We start from the raw sequence: 18,777 nt of genomic DNA, 5'->3' as shown, positions 1-18,777 counted from the left end.
ACCTTTGCCTACAGATCTTTGTGTGGACAAATTTGTGTGATATGTCCCTTGATTATGTCCTCTGCCTTCAGCCTCTTTAGTTAGCCCTAAATTACTCAAAGTGCTTTCTGAACAAACCTTGAAAACTCAATCACGTTTTAGCTGTACAGAGAAGTGTATGTAGAAAGATGCTTTGGCGATTCTGTTCACAGTATGGGCCAGGACACTATAATTTTTGCTTCAGAAATTTTTATTTTCATTTCTTAGATTTACTGAGCATAGGGTGCATCTTTGGACAGGTAAAAATTCAGAGTTTTTTTTTAAATTTGTTTGATTAACATTTTATTCCTGAGCAATTTTGATTTGTTTCAGAGGTTAGTGTTTCTAATTTGTTATGATGTGCTTGAGGATGGATCTTCAACCTTCACCTGCAGTCTCAAACTCCAGTATGCTCTGAACACTTGGTATTTTAACTTGATTTCTCAGTGGTAAAAACCTGACCTGAACTGATCTGGGAGCCAGGGGGAGAGCACTGCATTGAGTATGAAGGGACGAGGTGTGTGTGCTGGGGAAGGGGGCACTGCCCACGAGCCTGCTGCCACAGTTACATCGTCTGGTGAGGCACCTTCCTGACATCTGGAAAAGTATGAACATTGCAAGACACTGGGCTCCAAGAGATTTGGAGGAAGGATCTGTTTTTTCTCCATCTGTCTTCGGCACAACTGCCCCCTAGCTGTTTGATGGAACCAAGCTGTGCTAGATAGTGAGTCTGAAGCTTTTTTTTTTCACTGTGACTACACCTGTGCACTTTATGTCACGACCAAATACAATGCAAATACATCCAGTTTCCAAAGCAATAGCTCCTCTTTCTGCATGCAGTGTACTCCTCTCTTCCTTTGCTGCGTTCGTGAAAAAGAAAATGCTGGCTGGTGCCGCTGCATTTATTTGATTACAAACTGGTTAGTCGTGGCTGCAGCTGAGAGAGCCATGAGCTGCAGGTGATGCTTAGCCAGGAGGGAGACTGGAGGTCCGTGCCCGCCTCACTGTGCCCTGGCCTACGGGGATGACAGACGCTTATGTGTCGTGGCATTTGCGGGCTGTCATAGTGACACATGAGGCCTGCTTTACCACAGAAATGCGTGTGCAGGTTCAACTCAAAATCTTTGCAGTTCAGGTCAAGCAGAGGGAACCCTGAGACTGTGTCTTCCAGTCACCTGGAGTGAATCACCCAGCTCCAGAGAGAGTAGACTAGATTCTATCACCTCCTGTGTTTCAATCGTTCACGGGCCGTGCAAACCAATCAGAGGATCACCATGGGGTGGGCTGGTGGAGGGAGTGAGTGTGAGAAAAAGGTTGTATTTCAGGCGCTGGACTGTGCACAACTGTTGACACTGCTGGGGAAATGAGGGGTCCTGGAAGAAAGAGGAGGTGAACCAGTCTGCACTGGTGCTGAAGTGGGGCCCCGATGAGACTCGGGAAGGGTCCCTGGGGCAGCCCTGTCCCTGTGCAGCTCCCCTGCTTTGGGACGGTGACCAAGCGTCAGTGCCTAGGCTCCAGAGGCCACCAGAAGACCAGGTACAACCATCTCAGTAGTTCATATTCATCTAAATAATGCTCATTTGCATTTTAATTGTTTTATTGGAATTCAATTGAATTTGACCTTCCTACCAACTCTGGGAACCAAGGGACTGGCTCCCAAAGGAGTGGCATGAATGGGGTTGTTCTTTTCCAGCTTCTGAAGGTAACAGCATTTGTATTTGTTTCTAAGTCTGCTTTTTCAGCCCTACCTGAAATTCCAACACTCTTCTTCTTTCAGCCATACCTGGAATTCCAACACTCTTCCTCTTTCCTGGCCCCTTCTCAATTTCCCTGCCTCTTTATTTTGAATTTTCTGAGTCAAAATGAAACCTGACAGTTGGGAAGACTCTGAGAAGTTGTTTTGTTGGTGATAAACTGAGACTTACAAAAGCAAAGTGGGTTGCCCGTGAACATCCACCCTAGCCTCACTGCTTCCCTGGACTTGGATGGGAGGATGGTAATTGAGTTTGACCAAATATAATCATGGCTGACACTGCAGCAGTTGGTCATTTTCTTTCCCAGGCAGGTAATCGACTTTGTATTTTCATGATACGTTCTATACGAGGAATTCTGAATAGTATGACACTTCTGATTTTTAAAAATAACATGAAATATTAAAAATACACTTTTGCGCCTGCCAACCAGCTTTCAAAGTTAAGAACCTAGGAGCTGCAACACAGGTGACTGTCCAGAAACATGTTTGTTGCTTTCATGGAGTTCTTTATGGGTGAGTCCATAAGTGATCAATATTCAGTATGCTTGCTGCTTCTTTTTTTTTCTCTCAATATTATGTTTGTGAGATGCTTCCATGTTTATTGGTGTAGATCCAGGTTGCATGTACATTTGCACTGACTTACTGATTCACAGTGTTTTATGGCTACGTTTTCTCTCCTCTTGATGGATAAGGAGTTTTTTTTCCCCAGTTTCCAGCTTCCTAGACTCCCTTCCAAGAGGAATAATCACCCTGCACAAATAGGATCGTGTGACTGTAACCAGGTTGGAGAGGAAGTGTCTGCCTGTTGAAGAGAAATGAGGTTTTAAGTTGTTTAGCTTGTGCTTTTCTATACGGAAAATGTAACTGAGCTGAGCCCGGAAAGTCACGCGATCTAGGATAACGTTTTATGGGGAAATGCATACATCAATCTCCTTAATTTATTAGAACAGGGCTTCTACGCATTACCTGGTCAGCCTGATTTCAAACACAGAATTTACTTGAAATAAAATTTGATTTGTTGGGCTTCCCTGGTGGTTCGGTGGATAAGAATCCGCTTGCCAATTCTGCCAATGGAGACATGGTTTCAATCCCTGATCTGGGAAGATCCCACAGGCTGCAAAGCAGCTAAGCCTGTGCACCACAACTACTGAACCTGTGCTCTAGAGCCTGGGAGCCAAAACTACTGAAGCCCACTCACCCTAGAGCCTGTGCTCTTCAATAAGAGAAGCCACGGCAATGAGAAGCCCGGCCACCACAACTAGAGCCTAGCCCCCGATCTCTGAAATTAGACAAAACCCATGCAGCAACAAAGACCCAGTGCAACCAAAAATAAATTAATTAATTACACTATTAAAACATTTTAATTGTTATTAAATGCTCTGAAATGAACACTGACAATTCATTTATAGAGCCTCCTGTAAATATTTATACTCTGTGCAGTCCCTGGACCATCTGACTTACTCCATGGACTTTAGCCAACATACATGAGAAGAAATCTCTCGCTCTGCCCCTCCAGCCAAGACCTCTCTCAGGCACAAACCCCACGTGGCTTCCAGGGTGACCTGTCATGTCCGTACCACACCTCACCCTCACCATGGAAAGGCCACCTCCCAGCCCCACTTCCTGCGACCAGATCGTGACTTTGTTTGTGGTCTCATTTCCATGGTGATGGTGGAGAGTCCTTTGCTCCAAACCCTTCAGCCCTTCTGGTTGTGCAGATGCTTTACCAGAGTCCGAGTCCAGCAAGGAGGACCTGGCCACAACACCTCTTCCTGGTTTATCTCTGTGTTTAAGACAAACTTTCATAACCAACACTCAGTGCTCAGGGAGAGGGCCTGGCACTCAATAGAGGCATAATAAATATTTTTGGAATAAATAAAAAATCTGACCAAATCAAGCCATTTCATGTTCATTGGATACAGTTAATAGTTCTTGTTCTTGAAATGTTTTCTCTGGTGTGTGCAAAAAGTGCATATATATTTTTAATGGTTTATAGTTTCCAATTGTGACCATTAACTCACATCCAAAGAACTGAGATGTTACTCATCAACCTCGGTCCTCAGGCACTCCACAGACGCTAGTGACTGTCCCGCCCTTTGTACTTTATCTTCTCTGAACTGAATTACGGGGATCTTTGTGGCAGACACCTGATCTAATTCTTCAGCAGGACTTTGCACAAACTATTGTCATAGGAAAGAAAGAGTAAATATTTGGAGATAGCATTAATTCTGCCAGCCTGTATTCAGAGCGTACACTATACCACATGTACACACACACACACACACACACACAGATATTGTGTGTGTATATATATACATATATATATATATATATATATAGTCCTCTTGGATATCACTTATATAGGATATAAGTGAGCAACATAAAGTGTTAGGGGTCTAAAGGAAACAGATGGTGGGCTTTGCAGTGGAGATGAGGGAGGTAAGTCTTGACTGATGAGGATGACATGGAAGTGTGTGTGAGGAGGGCTTTGTGGTCCCAGGGAGAAGACCGTACTCTGACTCAGAGGGACAAACACTTGCCTGTCCTTAGATGTGCAGCCAGCATGGCTGGAATTTGGGGTCCGAGGAAGTCTTAGCAAGAGACAAGGCACACACATCTGCAATACAGAGGCCTCGTAGGTGAGCTTGGGAATATGGACCTTTACCATTGCTGGTGCAGTGAGCAAGTCCAAACTGTGTTTCTAAAAGTTCAGCTCGGCCTGGTTGGAAGAGGGGACACCCCAAGGCAAAATGACAGTCATTCAGAAGAGGAGGTGGTGAAGGGAGACGTGTGGAGATATGGTCAGACACTGGGTAGAGACATCTCATAGGAAGATAGGTATCTGCAGATGGTCTTGGGGACCTGCTGGGACCGAATGAGCAGCTTTGTGAATTGTTGTGCACTATTGTAGTCTTTCAGTCTGTCCCAAGAGCAGGTGGATACTTGGGAGAGGGGGTGGACACTTGGGAGATGGGGGGGGGGACATCTGGGAGAGGGGATGAGGGAAAGAAATCAGGTGTTCCTGGCACTGTAGTTCAGTTCAGTTCAGTCGCTCAGTCGTGTCCGACTCTTTGCAACCCCATGAATCGCAGCACACCAGGCCTTCCGGTCCATCACCAACTCCTGGAGTTTACTCAAACTCATGCCCATCGAGTCGGTGATGCCATCCAGCCATCTCATCCTCTGTCGTCCCCTTCTCCTCCTGCCCCCAATCCCTCCCAGCATCAGTGTCTTTTCCAATGAGTCCACTCTTTGCATGAGGTGGCCAAATATTAGAGTTTCAGCTTCAGCATCAGTCTGTCCAGTGATCACCCAGGACTGATATCCTTCAGGATGGACTGGTTGGATCTCCTTGCAGTCCAAGGGACTCTCAAGAGTCTTCTCCAGCACCACAGTTCAAAAGCATCAATTTTTTGGCGCTCAGCTTTCTTCACAGTCCAACTCTCACATCCATACATGACCACTGAAAAAACCATACCCTTGACCAGACGAACCTTTGTTGGCAAAGTAATGTCTCTGCTTTTTAATATGCTATCTAGGTTGGTCATAACTTTCCTTCCAAGGAGTAAGTGTCTTTTAATTTCATGGCTGCAGTCACCATCCACAGTGATTTTGGAGCCCAAAAAATAGTCTGACACTGTTTCCACTGTCTCCCCATCTATTTCCATGAAGTGTGGACCAGATGCCATGATCTTAGTTTTCTGAATGTTAAGCTTTAAGCCAACTTTTTCACTCTCCTCTTTCACTTTCATCAAGAGGCTTTTAGTTCCTCTTCACTTTCTGCCATAAGGTGGTGTCATCTGCATATCTGAGGTTATTGATATTTCTCCCGGCAATCTTGATTCCAGCTTGTGCTTCTTCCAGCCCAGCGTTTCTCATGATGTACTCTGCATATAAGTTAAATAAGCAGGGTGACAATATACAGCCTTGATGTACTCCTTTTCCTATTTGGAACCAGTTTATTGTTCCATGCCCAGTTCTAACTGTTGCTTTCTGACCTGCATACAGGTTTCTCAAGAGGCAGGTCAGGTGGTCTGGTATTCCCATCTCTTAGAATTTTCCAGTTTATTGTGATCCACACAGTCAAAGGCTTTGGCGTAGTCAATAAAGCAGAAATAGATGTTTTTCTGGAACTCTCTTGCTTTTTCGATGATCCAGCGGATATTGGCAATTTGATCTCTGGTTCCTCTGCCTTTTCTAAAACCAGCTTGAACATCTGGAAGTTCTTGGTTCACGTATTGCTGAAGCCTGGCTTGGAGAATTTTGAGCATTACTTTACTAGCATGTGAGATGAGAGCAATTGTGTGGTAGTTTGAGCATTCTTTGGGATTGCCTTTCTTAGGGATTGGAATGAAAACTCTGCATTTGAATGCAGAGTTCCAAAGAATAGCAAGGAGAGATAAGAAAGCCTTCCTCAGCGATCAATGCAAAGAAATAGAGGAAAACAACAGAATGGGAAAGACTGGAGATCTCTTCAAGAAAATTAGAGATATCAAGGGAACATTTCAGGCAAAGATGGGTTCGATAAAGGACAGAAATGGTATGGACCTAACAGAAGCAGAAGATATTAAGAAGAGATGGCAAGAATACACAGAAGAACTGTACAAAAAAGATCTTCATGACTCAGTTAATCACAATGGTGGGACCACTCACCTAGAGTCAGACATCCTGGAATGTGAAGTCAAGTGGGCCTTAGAAAGCATCACTACGAACAAAGCTAGTGGATGTGATAGAATTCCAGTTGAGCTGTTTCAAATCCTGAAAGATGATGCTGTGAAAGTGCTGCACTCATTATGCCAGCAAATTTGGAAAACTCAGCAGTGGTCACAGGACTGGAAAAGGTCAGTTTTCGTTCCAATCCCTAAGAAAGGCACTGTAGTTATTAGGGGCTTATTCAAAACCAAATATATGAGGATTAGTTACATCTAAGTACAATATCCAAAGTATTCATTCATTGTGATCAAAAATCTAGACCAATGAAGAGACTCTAGCTCAGCATTTTCTAAAACCTGTGCCATGAGCAGTAGCTTGGCAGAATGTAATAGATATTAGATAAAACTTTAAGAAATGGTTTGTGCTTAGGTAAATTTGGGAAGCAGAGATTTGCTTGCGAGCTCAGTTGCTTTAGCTGTGTCCAACTCTTTTGCGACCATATGGACTGTAGTCCACCAGGCTCCTCTGTCCATGGGATTTTCCAGGCAAGAATACTGGAGTGGGTTGCCATACCCTTCACCAGGGGATCTTCCTGACCCCGGGATCGAACCTATGATTCCTGTGTCTCCTGCATTGCGAGTGGGTTCTTTACCCGCTGAGCCACCTGGGAAGCCCAGAGCTTTACATTAACTCCAATTTATTGTTTTTCTACAGAACTTCTCAAGTTCTTCACTATAATAATAACTGTTGTGATTGTTTAACTATTTTCCCAGAGGCAGTTTTTTTTTCTTTTTTGGTCATGTTTTGCTTTAATTCACAGTATTTCTGAGGACTAGCACTCTGATGAATGTGCTTCAGTAGACTCTGGTCTAGACAGCGAAGATGGAAACTGTAGTGATAATGTGGTCCCCATGGGAGGTGTCAAGTGGACTCTGACCTGGTCATTGTCCATGGCCCTCACTGTCGTCTTCTGGAGGCTCCTGGAGCCCGTGGACTGGCAGATCTCTGAATGTGCTGCTATGTGAGCTCGGGCGACAGCAGCAGGTAACAGGTTGGCACCTCCGTGGCTGACAGATTCCACTCTGAGCTGGACCACAGCCCAGTCCTGGGAGCCGCGTTCTGTCATGGCTGGGGAGTAATTGCTTTGCAGTTGGGGTTCATTTACTCTCTTCATGTTTGTGGGTGATCGAGTGTCTCCTTGGGGACCTACGATCACAAAGCTGAGGCTGTTGACTTGAAGCCACTGTTTGCAAATTGAGAGCCATGTACAGAGTGCACGTTGGGGTTGGGGGCAGGGGGGGCAGGCACAGCCGGCTCCTGGGTCCACTGCGCCGGGTGGGACTCTGGGTACGTTCCTCAGAGAACTCTCCCTCCAGTCGGCTTGGTTTGTGCTTCTCATAAAATGTCATGGTCAGTTCGTTTTCCGCAAAAGAGCGGCAGTAATTTGTCCCCCAAATCCACTCGGGAGGGACTGCCGGCTCCCCCGACCTCAGCCCAACCCAGGAAACACCTCCCCGTCCAGCCTGGCCTTCATCTCCTGGCCTGTCTCCTTGATCTCCGAATTCTCATTCTGATGATATGAATCCTCCTTTGCTCTGTCTGATCATGTTAGGTGTACTTGCAAAGTAGGCAAAACCTCTACAGTTTTCTTATGATGAAATCAATCATCAGATTTCCTCACTATGGATTTGGATTATGAATTTTATAAGTAACTGTAAAGTCTGGATGAAGTTTTCACAGTATTATATGTTTGGATAAAGTTTTCTTATTTGATTTCTCTTACTCTTAGCCCAAATGCAAGAAATTTGCCTTTTTTTAAAATCTCTCACACGACCACATGTATTTTATTTATGGAGGTAAAGGGATGCCTCATCACTTCCATGTTTCTCTGTTCAGAGAAGATTAGAGTCGTGTATAAAACCTAGGCTTCTAATGGGGAGGTCCTTGTCCAGACTGTTTTTGTAAAAAGCCAGTCAGACTGGTCTGAGGAATTTTTCCTAGAAGATCCTGGATTAGGAGACTCTTCAGTTAATGAAGACTTGAGTTACATTCATTTTATGGTAACAAATACATGGTAATATTCTAAAGGTGCAACAGTAGTGGACTAGTTAAGTAGCTACTATCTGACCGTGAGTGTGGTAAAGGTTTAAAAATCTTCAGGGAGTTCTGAAGATGTGAGTGATGTATTAAATGAACAAATTATTTTCAAAAACAATAAAGTATGAGGCTAGTTTTATTAACTCTAAGATTGCGTGTATAGTAGTTTCTTATAGTTTCCAAACTATTGAGTAGAGTTCCCTGTGCTATACAATAGGTCTTGTTGTTTATCTCTTTTATATACAGTGCTGTGTATATGTTCATCCCAAATTCCTAATTTATCCCTCCCCCTCACCTTTCCCCTTTGGTAGCCAGAAGTTTGTTTTCTTTGTCTGTGAGTCTATTTCTGTTTTGTAAATAGTTCGTGTCATTTTTTTAGATTCCACATAGAAGCAATATCATATGATTTTTTTAATTCACTAAAATGTCAACATGGTTATTTCTAGGTGATAGAGGTCTTGCTATTGATTATGTTTTTACCCAAATACATCATATATTCAATGTAGATGACTATATATTTCATCACATAAAGTGTATTTGAAAAATATGTATCTTCACATGACATAACTTCATATATTCTGCTGCTTTTCCCTAAACAAGTTTTAGCTCTGATACACGTTGGGTCACTTTGATTTGAGTCCTGTGCGATAAAGAAGATGAACAGTGTAATCTCTTTGGGGCAGGGGGGCGCACAGGATGAGGGGAAGGTCCCAGGGAAACACAGCCACCAGATCCTGCTGACATTGGGACCAAATCTTCTGAGCTCTCTGTTAATGACCTGCCTTTTTTTGGAACAAGACGGAAAACAAAATCAACTCAGCATTCAAAGTAATGAAGGGTCCCTGTTCAAGGATGGCTTTAATGTCTCCTCTGTTTTCCCTCTAAACTTGGATTTACTTCCAGGGCTGCTTGTGTACATCCAGTCTTTCACTGCTCCCACTGGATTACAAACACCTGTCTCTGTCCTGGACACGTGGCATATTTAGTAACAGTTTAGTTCATCAGTACGTTTTAGGAGTGAGAGTCGGTTTCGGGTTCTTCATGCTATTTCTGAAACTCCCTGAAATCTTCCTGAGTCTTAGTAGATTGTGAAAGACTGGAGTCAGAGAAAAGCTTTCTGATACCTTCCAGGCAGAAACTGAGCATTCTTTGAATCTTAAGGAGATTCGAACATACTCTGTGATTCATACATACATACTCTGTGATGTATTCATGCATACTCTGTGATGGTTTAACCATTGCAACATCAAAACAGCTGAATTTCCTCCTCCCTTTTGTTCCCTCCATAGCTTAAAGGGAGCCGACGCTGGCAATGGGATCCGAGTGTTTGTGCCTGACGTAGGCATGTTCATCGCCAGCCTGACCATCTGGCTGGTCTGTAGGAACATTGTTCAGAAGCCAGTGGCCGAAGAGGCCGCGCAGTGTAACCCGGAGTTTGAGAACGAAGAGTCGGTAAGTCTGAGTCTGGGCCTCTTCCTGCTTTGATTTCGGGGGCTTTGTAGGTTGTGACAGTGAACAGTGAGGCGTGCACAGTGCTTCATGCCCTGCTATGCTGGGTGGTTGCTTTGCACACCTCGTGTGGTCCTCACGCATGCGTATTCTCACCCACAATCGGCCAGGAGGAAACAAGTCCGGGACGTGAGGGCTGCCCTGTGAGACGCGTTAACCCTAAGGGCCTAGGCCTGACCTGGTGTCTCATTACCATCCGCCCTTAGCTCACACTGGGAACCTTTCAAGTTCGTGTCACGGCCTCTACCCTAGATACTTAGTTACTGCAACGTTCTTAGAGAAGAAACACCTGGCAGTTGTCAGAGAAAAAAAAAAAAGTAATTCTACCTTGAAGGAAGCTTCCAGTCTGTGCACCTTGCCATCCTGAGTCGGTGGTTACATCTGCATGTTTCTATCGAGGTATTTTTTAAAGTACTGCAGAGAAAAAAATACATGCATTTGGAAAAGTGTAAGAATGAATAAAACGTTTGTGAATTTTTAGCCGGATCAGGGGACATGTCAGATTTCACTCCGTGGCGAATGGAAGCGGGAGACAGCTGTCACTCTGTCCCTGACCTGTTTGTTCTAATAACTGCACTTTCTCATATAAGTCTAGGTAACAGTGACTTAAAAAGTAATTGATGTGGTAATTGAAAGATAAAATTTACAGGGGAAAAAAAATCCTTAAAAGACTGTATTTGGACATTTGACCCAAGATACTTGTAAGTACTGAATGTTTCATTCAAAACCTTGCCAAGAAATTAAACCTATAAAACTGAAGTTAGTTGAAATTACTGATATTGAGAATGGTAACCACGATGGCACCAGAGAAAGAAAGTTCTCAGTTATGGCAAATAATGTGTGTGCTTCACAAATGAACAGCATTTTCCCTTGATATTTATTAGAATACAACAATGAAGAAAGAGTGAATATGATTCCATAAACCTCTGCAGACTAGAAATGATGTTATTGCCTAAAATCCTTGTGAGTAAAAAATATATAATCCTGTGTCATATGCATATTCTGCTGTTTTTAAGGTAAATGTTAAAAATGGTACATGGTGTAAAAAACCATTACAGCAAGGTCATAACTACCTGTCTCTTGCATTCAAGTTCACAAACTGTACAACATTTGTCAATGTCCTAGAAATAGATAGAACTATGAAGGTGCTTTTTCTTCTGGTTAAGACAGAATTTAACATTTTAACCTCTGCTTTTACATTTGAAATTTCTTTTATAGTATTTACAGTTTGGAAAAATCATCTGGCTTAAACAATCACCCTGTTTTTTCCAGATTCAGTGAAAATAAATCCATTAACTCAAGCTCTCCAGATTTAGGACTTTTCATTATTATTTTTTATAAGGCAAGATTTGTTTTCAGTTCTCCTCATATTATAGATGGAGGGTAAGGGATAGTTACTGTGAACTGAGTGGACTCTGAAGTCAGACTTGGAAGCTGTGTGATGTTGGGAAAATTGTTTATCCTCTTTCTTCTTCTGCAAAGTGGAGATTGTCCTGAGGACTTAATAAAGGGCCACCCGCTTGCCTCTCTCTGCTCTTCTCCAGTTTGAAAGGAAGTAGAACAATCGCAAAAATGTCAAATTTAAAGCCTCTTAGAATGAGAGAAAGATAAGTTGGAGGGTGTGTTTGAGGCCAGCTCACTCAGTAAAGGACTTCCTTCCTTGCCATTGGTAACAGACAACCATGACTGAATTACAAAGCTTCCTACAGAAAGAACTTCTGTCTCCAGTTCAAACACTGTTTTGCCATAAAATTAGGAGAACCTGCACTGACTACAGAAGATAAGGGATGTTAGGTCAAGGTCACCCATCTGGTAAAGAAGAGACACGACGTCACTGACTGATACTGAAATCATGTTTCCTTCCTGATTCCCCTCTGTTTTCGAAGATGGGCTCGTGATACCTCTCTCCCATTTGAAATTTGTTTAAATATCTGCACCCTATATATTATTGATTACATTATTTAATGATAAAGAGGGGTAGATTCTCTAAGCATTATTTTTGGGGAGCTTTGAAAATGAAAGTGTGAAAGCATTAGTCACTCAGTCATATCCAACTCTTTGCAACTCCATGTACTGTAGCCTGCCAGGCTCCTCTGTCCATGGAATTCTCCAGGCAGGAATACTGGAGTGGGTTGCCATGCCTTCCTCCAGGGGATCTTCTCAACCCAGATATTGAACCCGGGTCACCTGCACTGCAGGCAGATTCTTCACTGTCTCATTCACCAGAAAAACCCTTAATATTGAAAATGCTAAATATCATTACTATAAAGTTGAGTTCCCTCTAGGTTAAATTTGTTTGAGCCTAATTTAGATATTAGTTTCCACAGTCTCAGTACATTCCAGCCCCAGGTGGCCGAGGGGAGCAGGCTAGAGTGACTGTCCCATGATGAATCCAGGAGGAAATTTTTCTTACTGGGGAACCATCTGGCTAGAGTCTGAAAAGAATATAAATACACAGCCAAAATAAGCAGGAGAATTTATTTTATTTTGAAGTCCCTAGCATACTTCCTGCGACTCATAAATCTTGGCTATTGTGTTCTAGATTGCTTGGTTTTTGAGGATCCTTTGAAAGGACAGTGTTTGCTGGCGTTGCTTCTCTCATTTGTCTCAGTGGAGAAATGGCAGATTAATCAACCCTCTGGTGCCTGGGAGAATTGCTTTTCAAATCCAGCTTTGTTTCAGAGTAGCAAGTAATCCCTGGAGAATGCTCAGGACTCTTCCCAAATCTCCATGGACTTGATAATGAGGCTTAAGTTCACTGTTTTAAAGGGCATCACAAATCCAAGGATTCTCCCAAAAAAAAAAAAAACCCAGTGGGCGTGGAGTGGGGGAGGAGGCTTTGTCCTGTTCTTGAATTTTACAGAAAGCAAACCTCAGTCAAGAACCAACTCTCCAAGTGCCATGAAAGATTCTTTGCCAACTGACATACTTCTGGTCTTGTTTATTTGTTCCTTTTAATTCAGAAGCAGATTGACAAATCATGACTGAAAGATTCAGATTCTTAAGTCTTTAAAAAAAAAAATGAGTTGTGTTATGAGAGTTAAATTGTGCAGAAAGGTTATCTGTACAATAAAACACTAATGACATCAGCAATTTCACCAAGTTGATAGTATCTGCATATTTGTGTACTTCTAGCTCTTTCTAGCTATTTAATGAGATTTTGGGCTTTTTTTGAAACAGAGTAGTTTAATATGAAACCAAATTTATGATAAATGTTGATTCATTAGGAATTTTAGTCTTGACTTAGTCTGCTGCAAGTGGCCTCTTCTATATAGTCTAACAAATCCAATATAAATGATGTAAAGAATATTTCGGTGTCAGATATAGCCCATCCATTAAGAATCAGGGATGCAGCATTTAAATCTCACTCACGTTATTTAGACATTCTTTCTGAATCTCAAAGCTGCAACCCCTTCGTGATACCTAAAGTCCTTTAGCCTACTGTGGTGTTTGGCACAGAAAGTGGCTATCTGGCCTGTGAGTCAAGCTTCAGATTTGAAGCTCTAGTTGCTATTTTTTTGAGAGCAAGAAACAAAGAATGGAAGAAATCAATCTCTTTATTAAAGACTAATAAAGAGTATAGTATAATTAATATATTATAGCATATATTAATTATATTAATCTTTAGGCATCTGCTCAGTCCCCACCTGAGATCTAGTCCAGAGTCACCTGCTTAACATCCTCTAGATCCTGGTTTTCCAGCTCAGACTCTGTCATCCCTCTCTATTGGTCTTCGGTTACAGACATCATTACTGACCCTGAGCTGCCCATTTTCTCTGATCAGAACCAGCTAAATTTAGCTCTTCTGACTACTGTTCCTTCTCTAGAAATGAAGAATTCAGGGAGTGATGGCAAAAAGCTACAGTTTTGAGGGCATTTAGACCACTCCTGTTGCTTAAAAGTGTCCATAAAGGTTCAGGACCCATAATTACTTGTGATGAACTAAGATGCAAAGAAAACGCATGCCTTTGTTACTAAAACGTCAAAAAGTTGAGCAGTGTGGTGGCCCTGGAATCCACTGCTTTTCTTTCCCATCCCTCCACCACCCCACTGTCCATCCATTCATTTCGCCCTCCAGTCAGAACTTTTTATGGAGCCTGTGCTTTGCTCAGAGTACTATGCCAGTTCTAGGGTGGAGTGAGTGTTTAATTAATTTTGAATTTATTTCTGCATATGGTATGAGAGTGGTCCAGTTTCATTCTTTTGCAGGTAGCTGTCCAGTTTTCACAAGAGCACTGAAGAGACTGTCTTTTCTCCATTGTACATTCTTGCCTGCTTTGTCATAGATTCAGTTCAGTTCAGTTCAGTTCAGTCACTCAGTTGTGTCCGACTCTTTGCGACCCCATGAATTGCAGCACGCCAGGCCTCCCTGTCCATCACCAACTCCCAGAGTTTACTCAAACTCATGTCCATCGAGTCGGTGATGCCATCCAGCCATCTCATCTTCTGTCGTCCCCTTCTCCTCCTGCCCCCAATCCCTCCCAGCATCAGTGTCTTTTCCAGTGACTCAACTCTTCGCATGAGGTGGCCAAAGTACTGGAGTTTCAGCTTCAGCATCAGTCCTTCCAATTGACCATAAATAGGTGGGTTTTTTTCTGGGCTTTCTATTGTGTTCCATTGATCTCTATGTATGTATTTTATCCCAGTACCATTCTGTTTTGATTTCTGTAGGTTTGTAATATAGTTTGAAATTAGAGTATGATACCTCTCATTTTTGTTCTGCCTCGAGATTGTTTTGGCTCTTTGGGGGTTTTTGTGGTTCCCTAAAAACTCTTAGGATTTTTTGTTCTAGTTCTGTGAAAAATGCCATTGCTACTTGGTATGTGTGTGTGTGTGTGTGTGTGTGTGTGTATGCTTAGTTGCTCAGTCATGTCTGACTCTGTGACTCCATGGAGTGTAACCCTCCAGGCTCCTGTATCCATGGGGTTCTCCAGGCAAGACTAGGCAAGAATACTGGAGTAGTCATTCCCTTCTCCAGTGGATCTTCCCAACCCAGGGATCAAACCTGAGTTTCCTGCATTGCAGGCAGATCCTTTACCGTTTGATATTGCATTGAATCTATATTGCTTTGAGTGGTATGGCCATTTTAGCAATGCTAATTCTACCAATCCTTGAGCATAGTATATCTTTCCATTTATTTGTGTCATCTTCATTTTCTTTCATCAGTGTCTTATAGTTTTCAGAATTTAGGTCTTTAATCTCCTTGGTTAAATTTATTTCTAGGTATTTTATTCTTTTTGATGCAATTATAAGCACGATTACTTTCTTAATTTCTTCAGCACCGACTGGTTCTTTTTTTATATATTCAAAGTCTTTGTTGAAGTTCTCACTGTATTCATCCTTTTCCCAAGGTCAGGGAGCATCTTTTGACCATAGCTTTGAATTTTTTGGACTTCCTTGGCGGCTCAGGCAGTAAGGAATCTGCCTGCAATGCGGGAGACCTGGGTTCTTTCCCTGGGTTGGGAAGATCCTCTGGAGAAGGGAATAGCTACCCACTCCAGTATTCTGGCCTGGAGAATTCTATAGACAGAGGAGCCTGGTGGGCTACAGTCCATGGGGTCGCAAAGAGTCAGACACTACTGACCGAATTTCACTTCACTTGAATTCTTTATCAGAGAGATTACTTATCTCCACATTATTAAGGTCTTTTTCTGAGGTTTCGTCTTGGTTTTGAGGTTTTTGTCTTGTTGTTTTTTTTTTTTAACATATTTCCTCATTTTGCTGACTCTCTGTTTCTATGAAGTAGGCAAAACTGCTGCCTCTCAGTCTTGAAGGCGTGGCCTTGTGTAGGTGATAATCCTTCTTCTTCAACCCTTACTTAGCACATCTGTCTGTGCTTAGTCACTTCAGTTGTGTCTGATTCTTTGTGACCCCATGGACTGTAGCCCACCAGGTTCCTCTGTCCATGGGATTCTCTAGGCAAGAATACTGGAGTGAATTGCCATTTCCTTCTTCAGAAGATCTTTCTAACCCAGGGATAGAGCCTGTATTTCATGTCTCCTGCATTGGCAGGTGGGTGTTTTTTGTTTTTTTTTTTTTTACTACTAGCACCACCTTAGCTCGGCTATCTCTCAAATCTTTGTAGTTGTCCACACACCTAATTTATCCCTGAAGCAGCCCTGTTGTTGAGGGCATGTTGGGACCTGTCAGTGCTTGATGGGGTAGAGATTCTCCTTCAGCACTCAGGTCGAAGCCAGGCCTTCAGATGGCAGCAGCTTCTAAAGCATGGAGACACATATAGTCCCGGGGCTGTGATTGTAATCCCTGCTGCTCTCCAGATGTAGGCTTTGGAGATGTCCTCTGGGCAACAGTTGCAGAAATTGGGACTCTTGAGGGTTATACAAGCTCCTTCTGGAGTCTGGCTGAGTGGCAGCAAGGCCACAGGGGTTCGAGGATGATGTCTCATGGCTCACTTCCCCGGGGGCGCCTCCTTCACCACCAGGTGTGAGGGAAACCTGAGGCTCTAGCTTCCACAGATGGATCTTTTTCACAGGAAGCTTGGGGTTGTGTTTGTCTGCTGTCCTGTGGTGCCTAGCGGTGGTGGCCTGATAAGAGCTGTCTCTCCGGTTGTTACTGTCCCGTGGGGCTCAGGGTCTCCAGTCCTACTGGCCACCAGGGTATGTCCCCATATGCACTGTGTATGCTCCTGCTGGGCTCAGCCAGAGGGTGTGGGGGCCGGACTTGTTCCCTTGCTTTGGGAAGACAGAGGGAGAATGACTTGACTTGGGTGGGAACACAATGGTGCCTCAGTCTCTGGGCAGTGTCTTCCTTCCCCCACCCTCCAGTAGATGTCTTTGGATTCGCAAATGACTGTCCCTTACACACAGTCTCAGAAGGTGTCACACTCTGGGCATTTCACCTCTCTCGGGGCAAGTTCAACCTCGTGCCTCCCCTACCTGCCTAGGTGTGGCCCTTCCTGTCCTCTTCTGTGGATCAGGTGTTCAGCTAGTTCTCAGGTCCTTTCCAGGGAAAATCAACCCATGTGTAACTGCATATTTGTAGTTATGTCCTCCTGTGAACATATTTGTCATGTCCATGGGAGGAGGTGGGTTCAGGCTCTTCCTTCCTCACCACTTTGAACTGACCTTGACCTGGGAGTTTGTAAAGGTCCAGGCGCAGACTGCATCCCAGATATGTTCAGTCAGAATTCTGGGAGGCAGGCAAATGTGTGGTTGTACCAGGATTGTTTTATTAAAGCTCCTCAGGCCTGTGGTCCTGGCTAGCCTAGCAGGTTGCTCCCTGCTAACTTGGTCTGTCTTAGCTTGTCCTTTATTGAACTTGTATTTCTCTATAGGAAGTGGTTGAAAGCATACATCTCTATACTCACTCTTCCAAATGAAGCAGGGAACAATTTTAACGGTGCTTATATATTTGGAAAAGTAATCTTCCTAAAATAAGCTTGGCAACAGAATAAAATCTCGGCTTCGTCTGCACGATGCTGTCACGATAGGCTTATGTGACGCACATGACCCCTGCCAGCATGGCTCCAGAGCTCTCTAGGCACTGCGTCCATGGGGACACTGTGGAGGATGGTGGACGTTTGTCTTTGGCAATGAGTCACAGCCCTTGCCTCCTCCTTCCATGGACTCTTCTGTTGAGATGACTCCACTCCATGAAGATAAATTGTTAACTTTCAATAATAAACAATGAGTAAATAACTTGCAACATTTTAGCAAAGTGCTGCCTTTGCCTCTGAATCTGCTGGCTCATTATCTGTACCTCTGATGCTCTCCCATCAAAGCGTCTTTTCGAGCATGGTTTAAGCCACAAGGAAGAGGAGGATGGAATCCATAATCTGAGGAGCTCTGGGCTTACATCTAAAGTTTGTCTGAAATCAGAAGGAGATGCCATTAGATAAATTACCTCAATATGTTTTCCGGTCAAGGGAGTCTGCCTGGCATCCAACTCAAACACAAGGCTTCCAGGGGGTTGAGTTTGTCCAGGGTCACAGGTATCAGGAAGAGTAGTTTCTTATGAAGAAACTGAAAGACAAAGTTTAAGCATGCTTCTCCAGGCAAGAAGCATGGATTCTAAGCTGGCTGCTTCCATATCATCTCATGAAGCCCTTTAATCAGACAAGTTCCTGGGACTCACTCCTGGAATTCCTGATTCAGGAACTGTGAGGTGGAGTCTGGTAATCTGGCCTCTTAAAAAGCCCCAGGTGAGCCTTGGATTTAGTCCAAGACAGGTAGACTCATTTAGTGCTTGGGGATAAGGAAAAATGAACGTCTGGGTTCTGCTAGAAGTAATTGATGGTGTCTTCCTGGTTCAGAACTGAGTGGGAGTAACTGCTAAGGCTTGACTGCTGGGGATGAGGCTGCAGGGCTGGACGCCGTGATGGGATGAGGCATGGAGGCTTGGGTCCAGGCTCAGGGAACCATGACCTCACACCCAGTTGACTCCATAGCACTTGGAGTGTCCTCACGTGACATGAGATGCTACCTGAGTACTTCTGGCACATTTTGAAGTCAGAGACTTTTAAAGAAGATAAGTCAAAGCACTTACATTTATTTACATAAGCTATAGACTTCAACCTGGACAATGCTGATATGTAATATTTTATTAGGCTTTTTAAACTATAAAGGCTTTCTTTATCTTTTGTTTCTAAGATAGCTCAAGAACTAAAAAAATAAATCTTTATTTACAGCTACTCCTTCTTATGAAGAAACTGAAAGACAAAGTTTAAGCATGCTTCTCCAGGCAAGAATACTGGAGTGGGTTGCCATTCCCTTCTCTAGGAGATCTTC

General features: G+C 43.3%; 1 protein-coding gene across 6 annotated transcripts in view; it reads left to right on the top strand.

The window, feature by feature from the left end:
• Positions 1-18,777, top strand: part of PIEZO2 (piezo type mechanosensitive ion channel component 2) — a 240,735-nt gene that overhangs the window by 121,534 nt on the left and 100,424 nt on the right. For all 6 annotated transcript variants that reach the window (XR_006265021.1, XM_043444481.1, XM_043444480.1 and 3 more), the window contains exon 5: positions 9,811-9,973. Coding sequence is in view for 5 of the 6 variants with exons in the window: in XM_043444481.1 (XP_043300416.1) it covers positions 9,811-9,973 (163 nt within the window). In the remaining variant the exon portion in view is untranslated. The remainder of the gene's footprint in view (positions 1-9,810; positions 9,974-18,777) is intronic.

This window comes from Cervus canadensis, chromosome 23, assembly GCF_019320065.1.
Source record: "Cervus canadensis isolate Bull #8, Minnesota chromosome 23, ASM1932006v1, whole genome shotgun sequence".
Classification (NCBI taxonomy): domain Eukaryota; kingdom Metazoa; phylum Chordata; class Mammalia; order Artiodactyla; family Cervidae; genus Cervus; species Cervus canadensis.
This window is presented reverse-complemented; position numbering and strand designations above follow the sequence as displayed.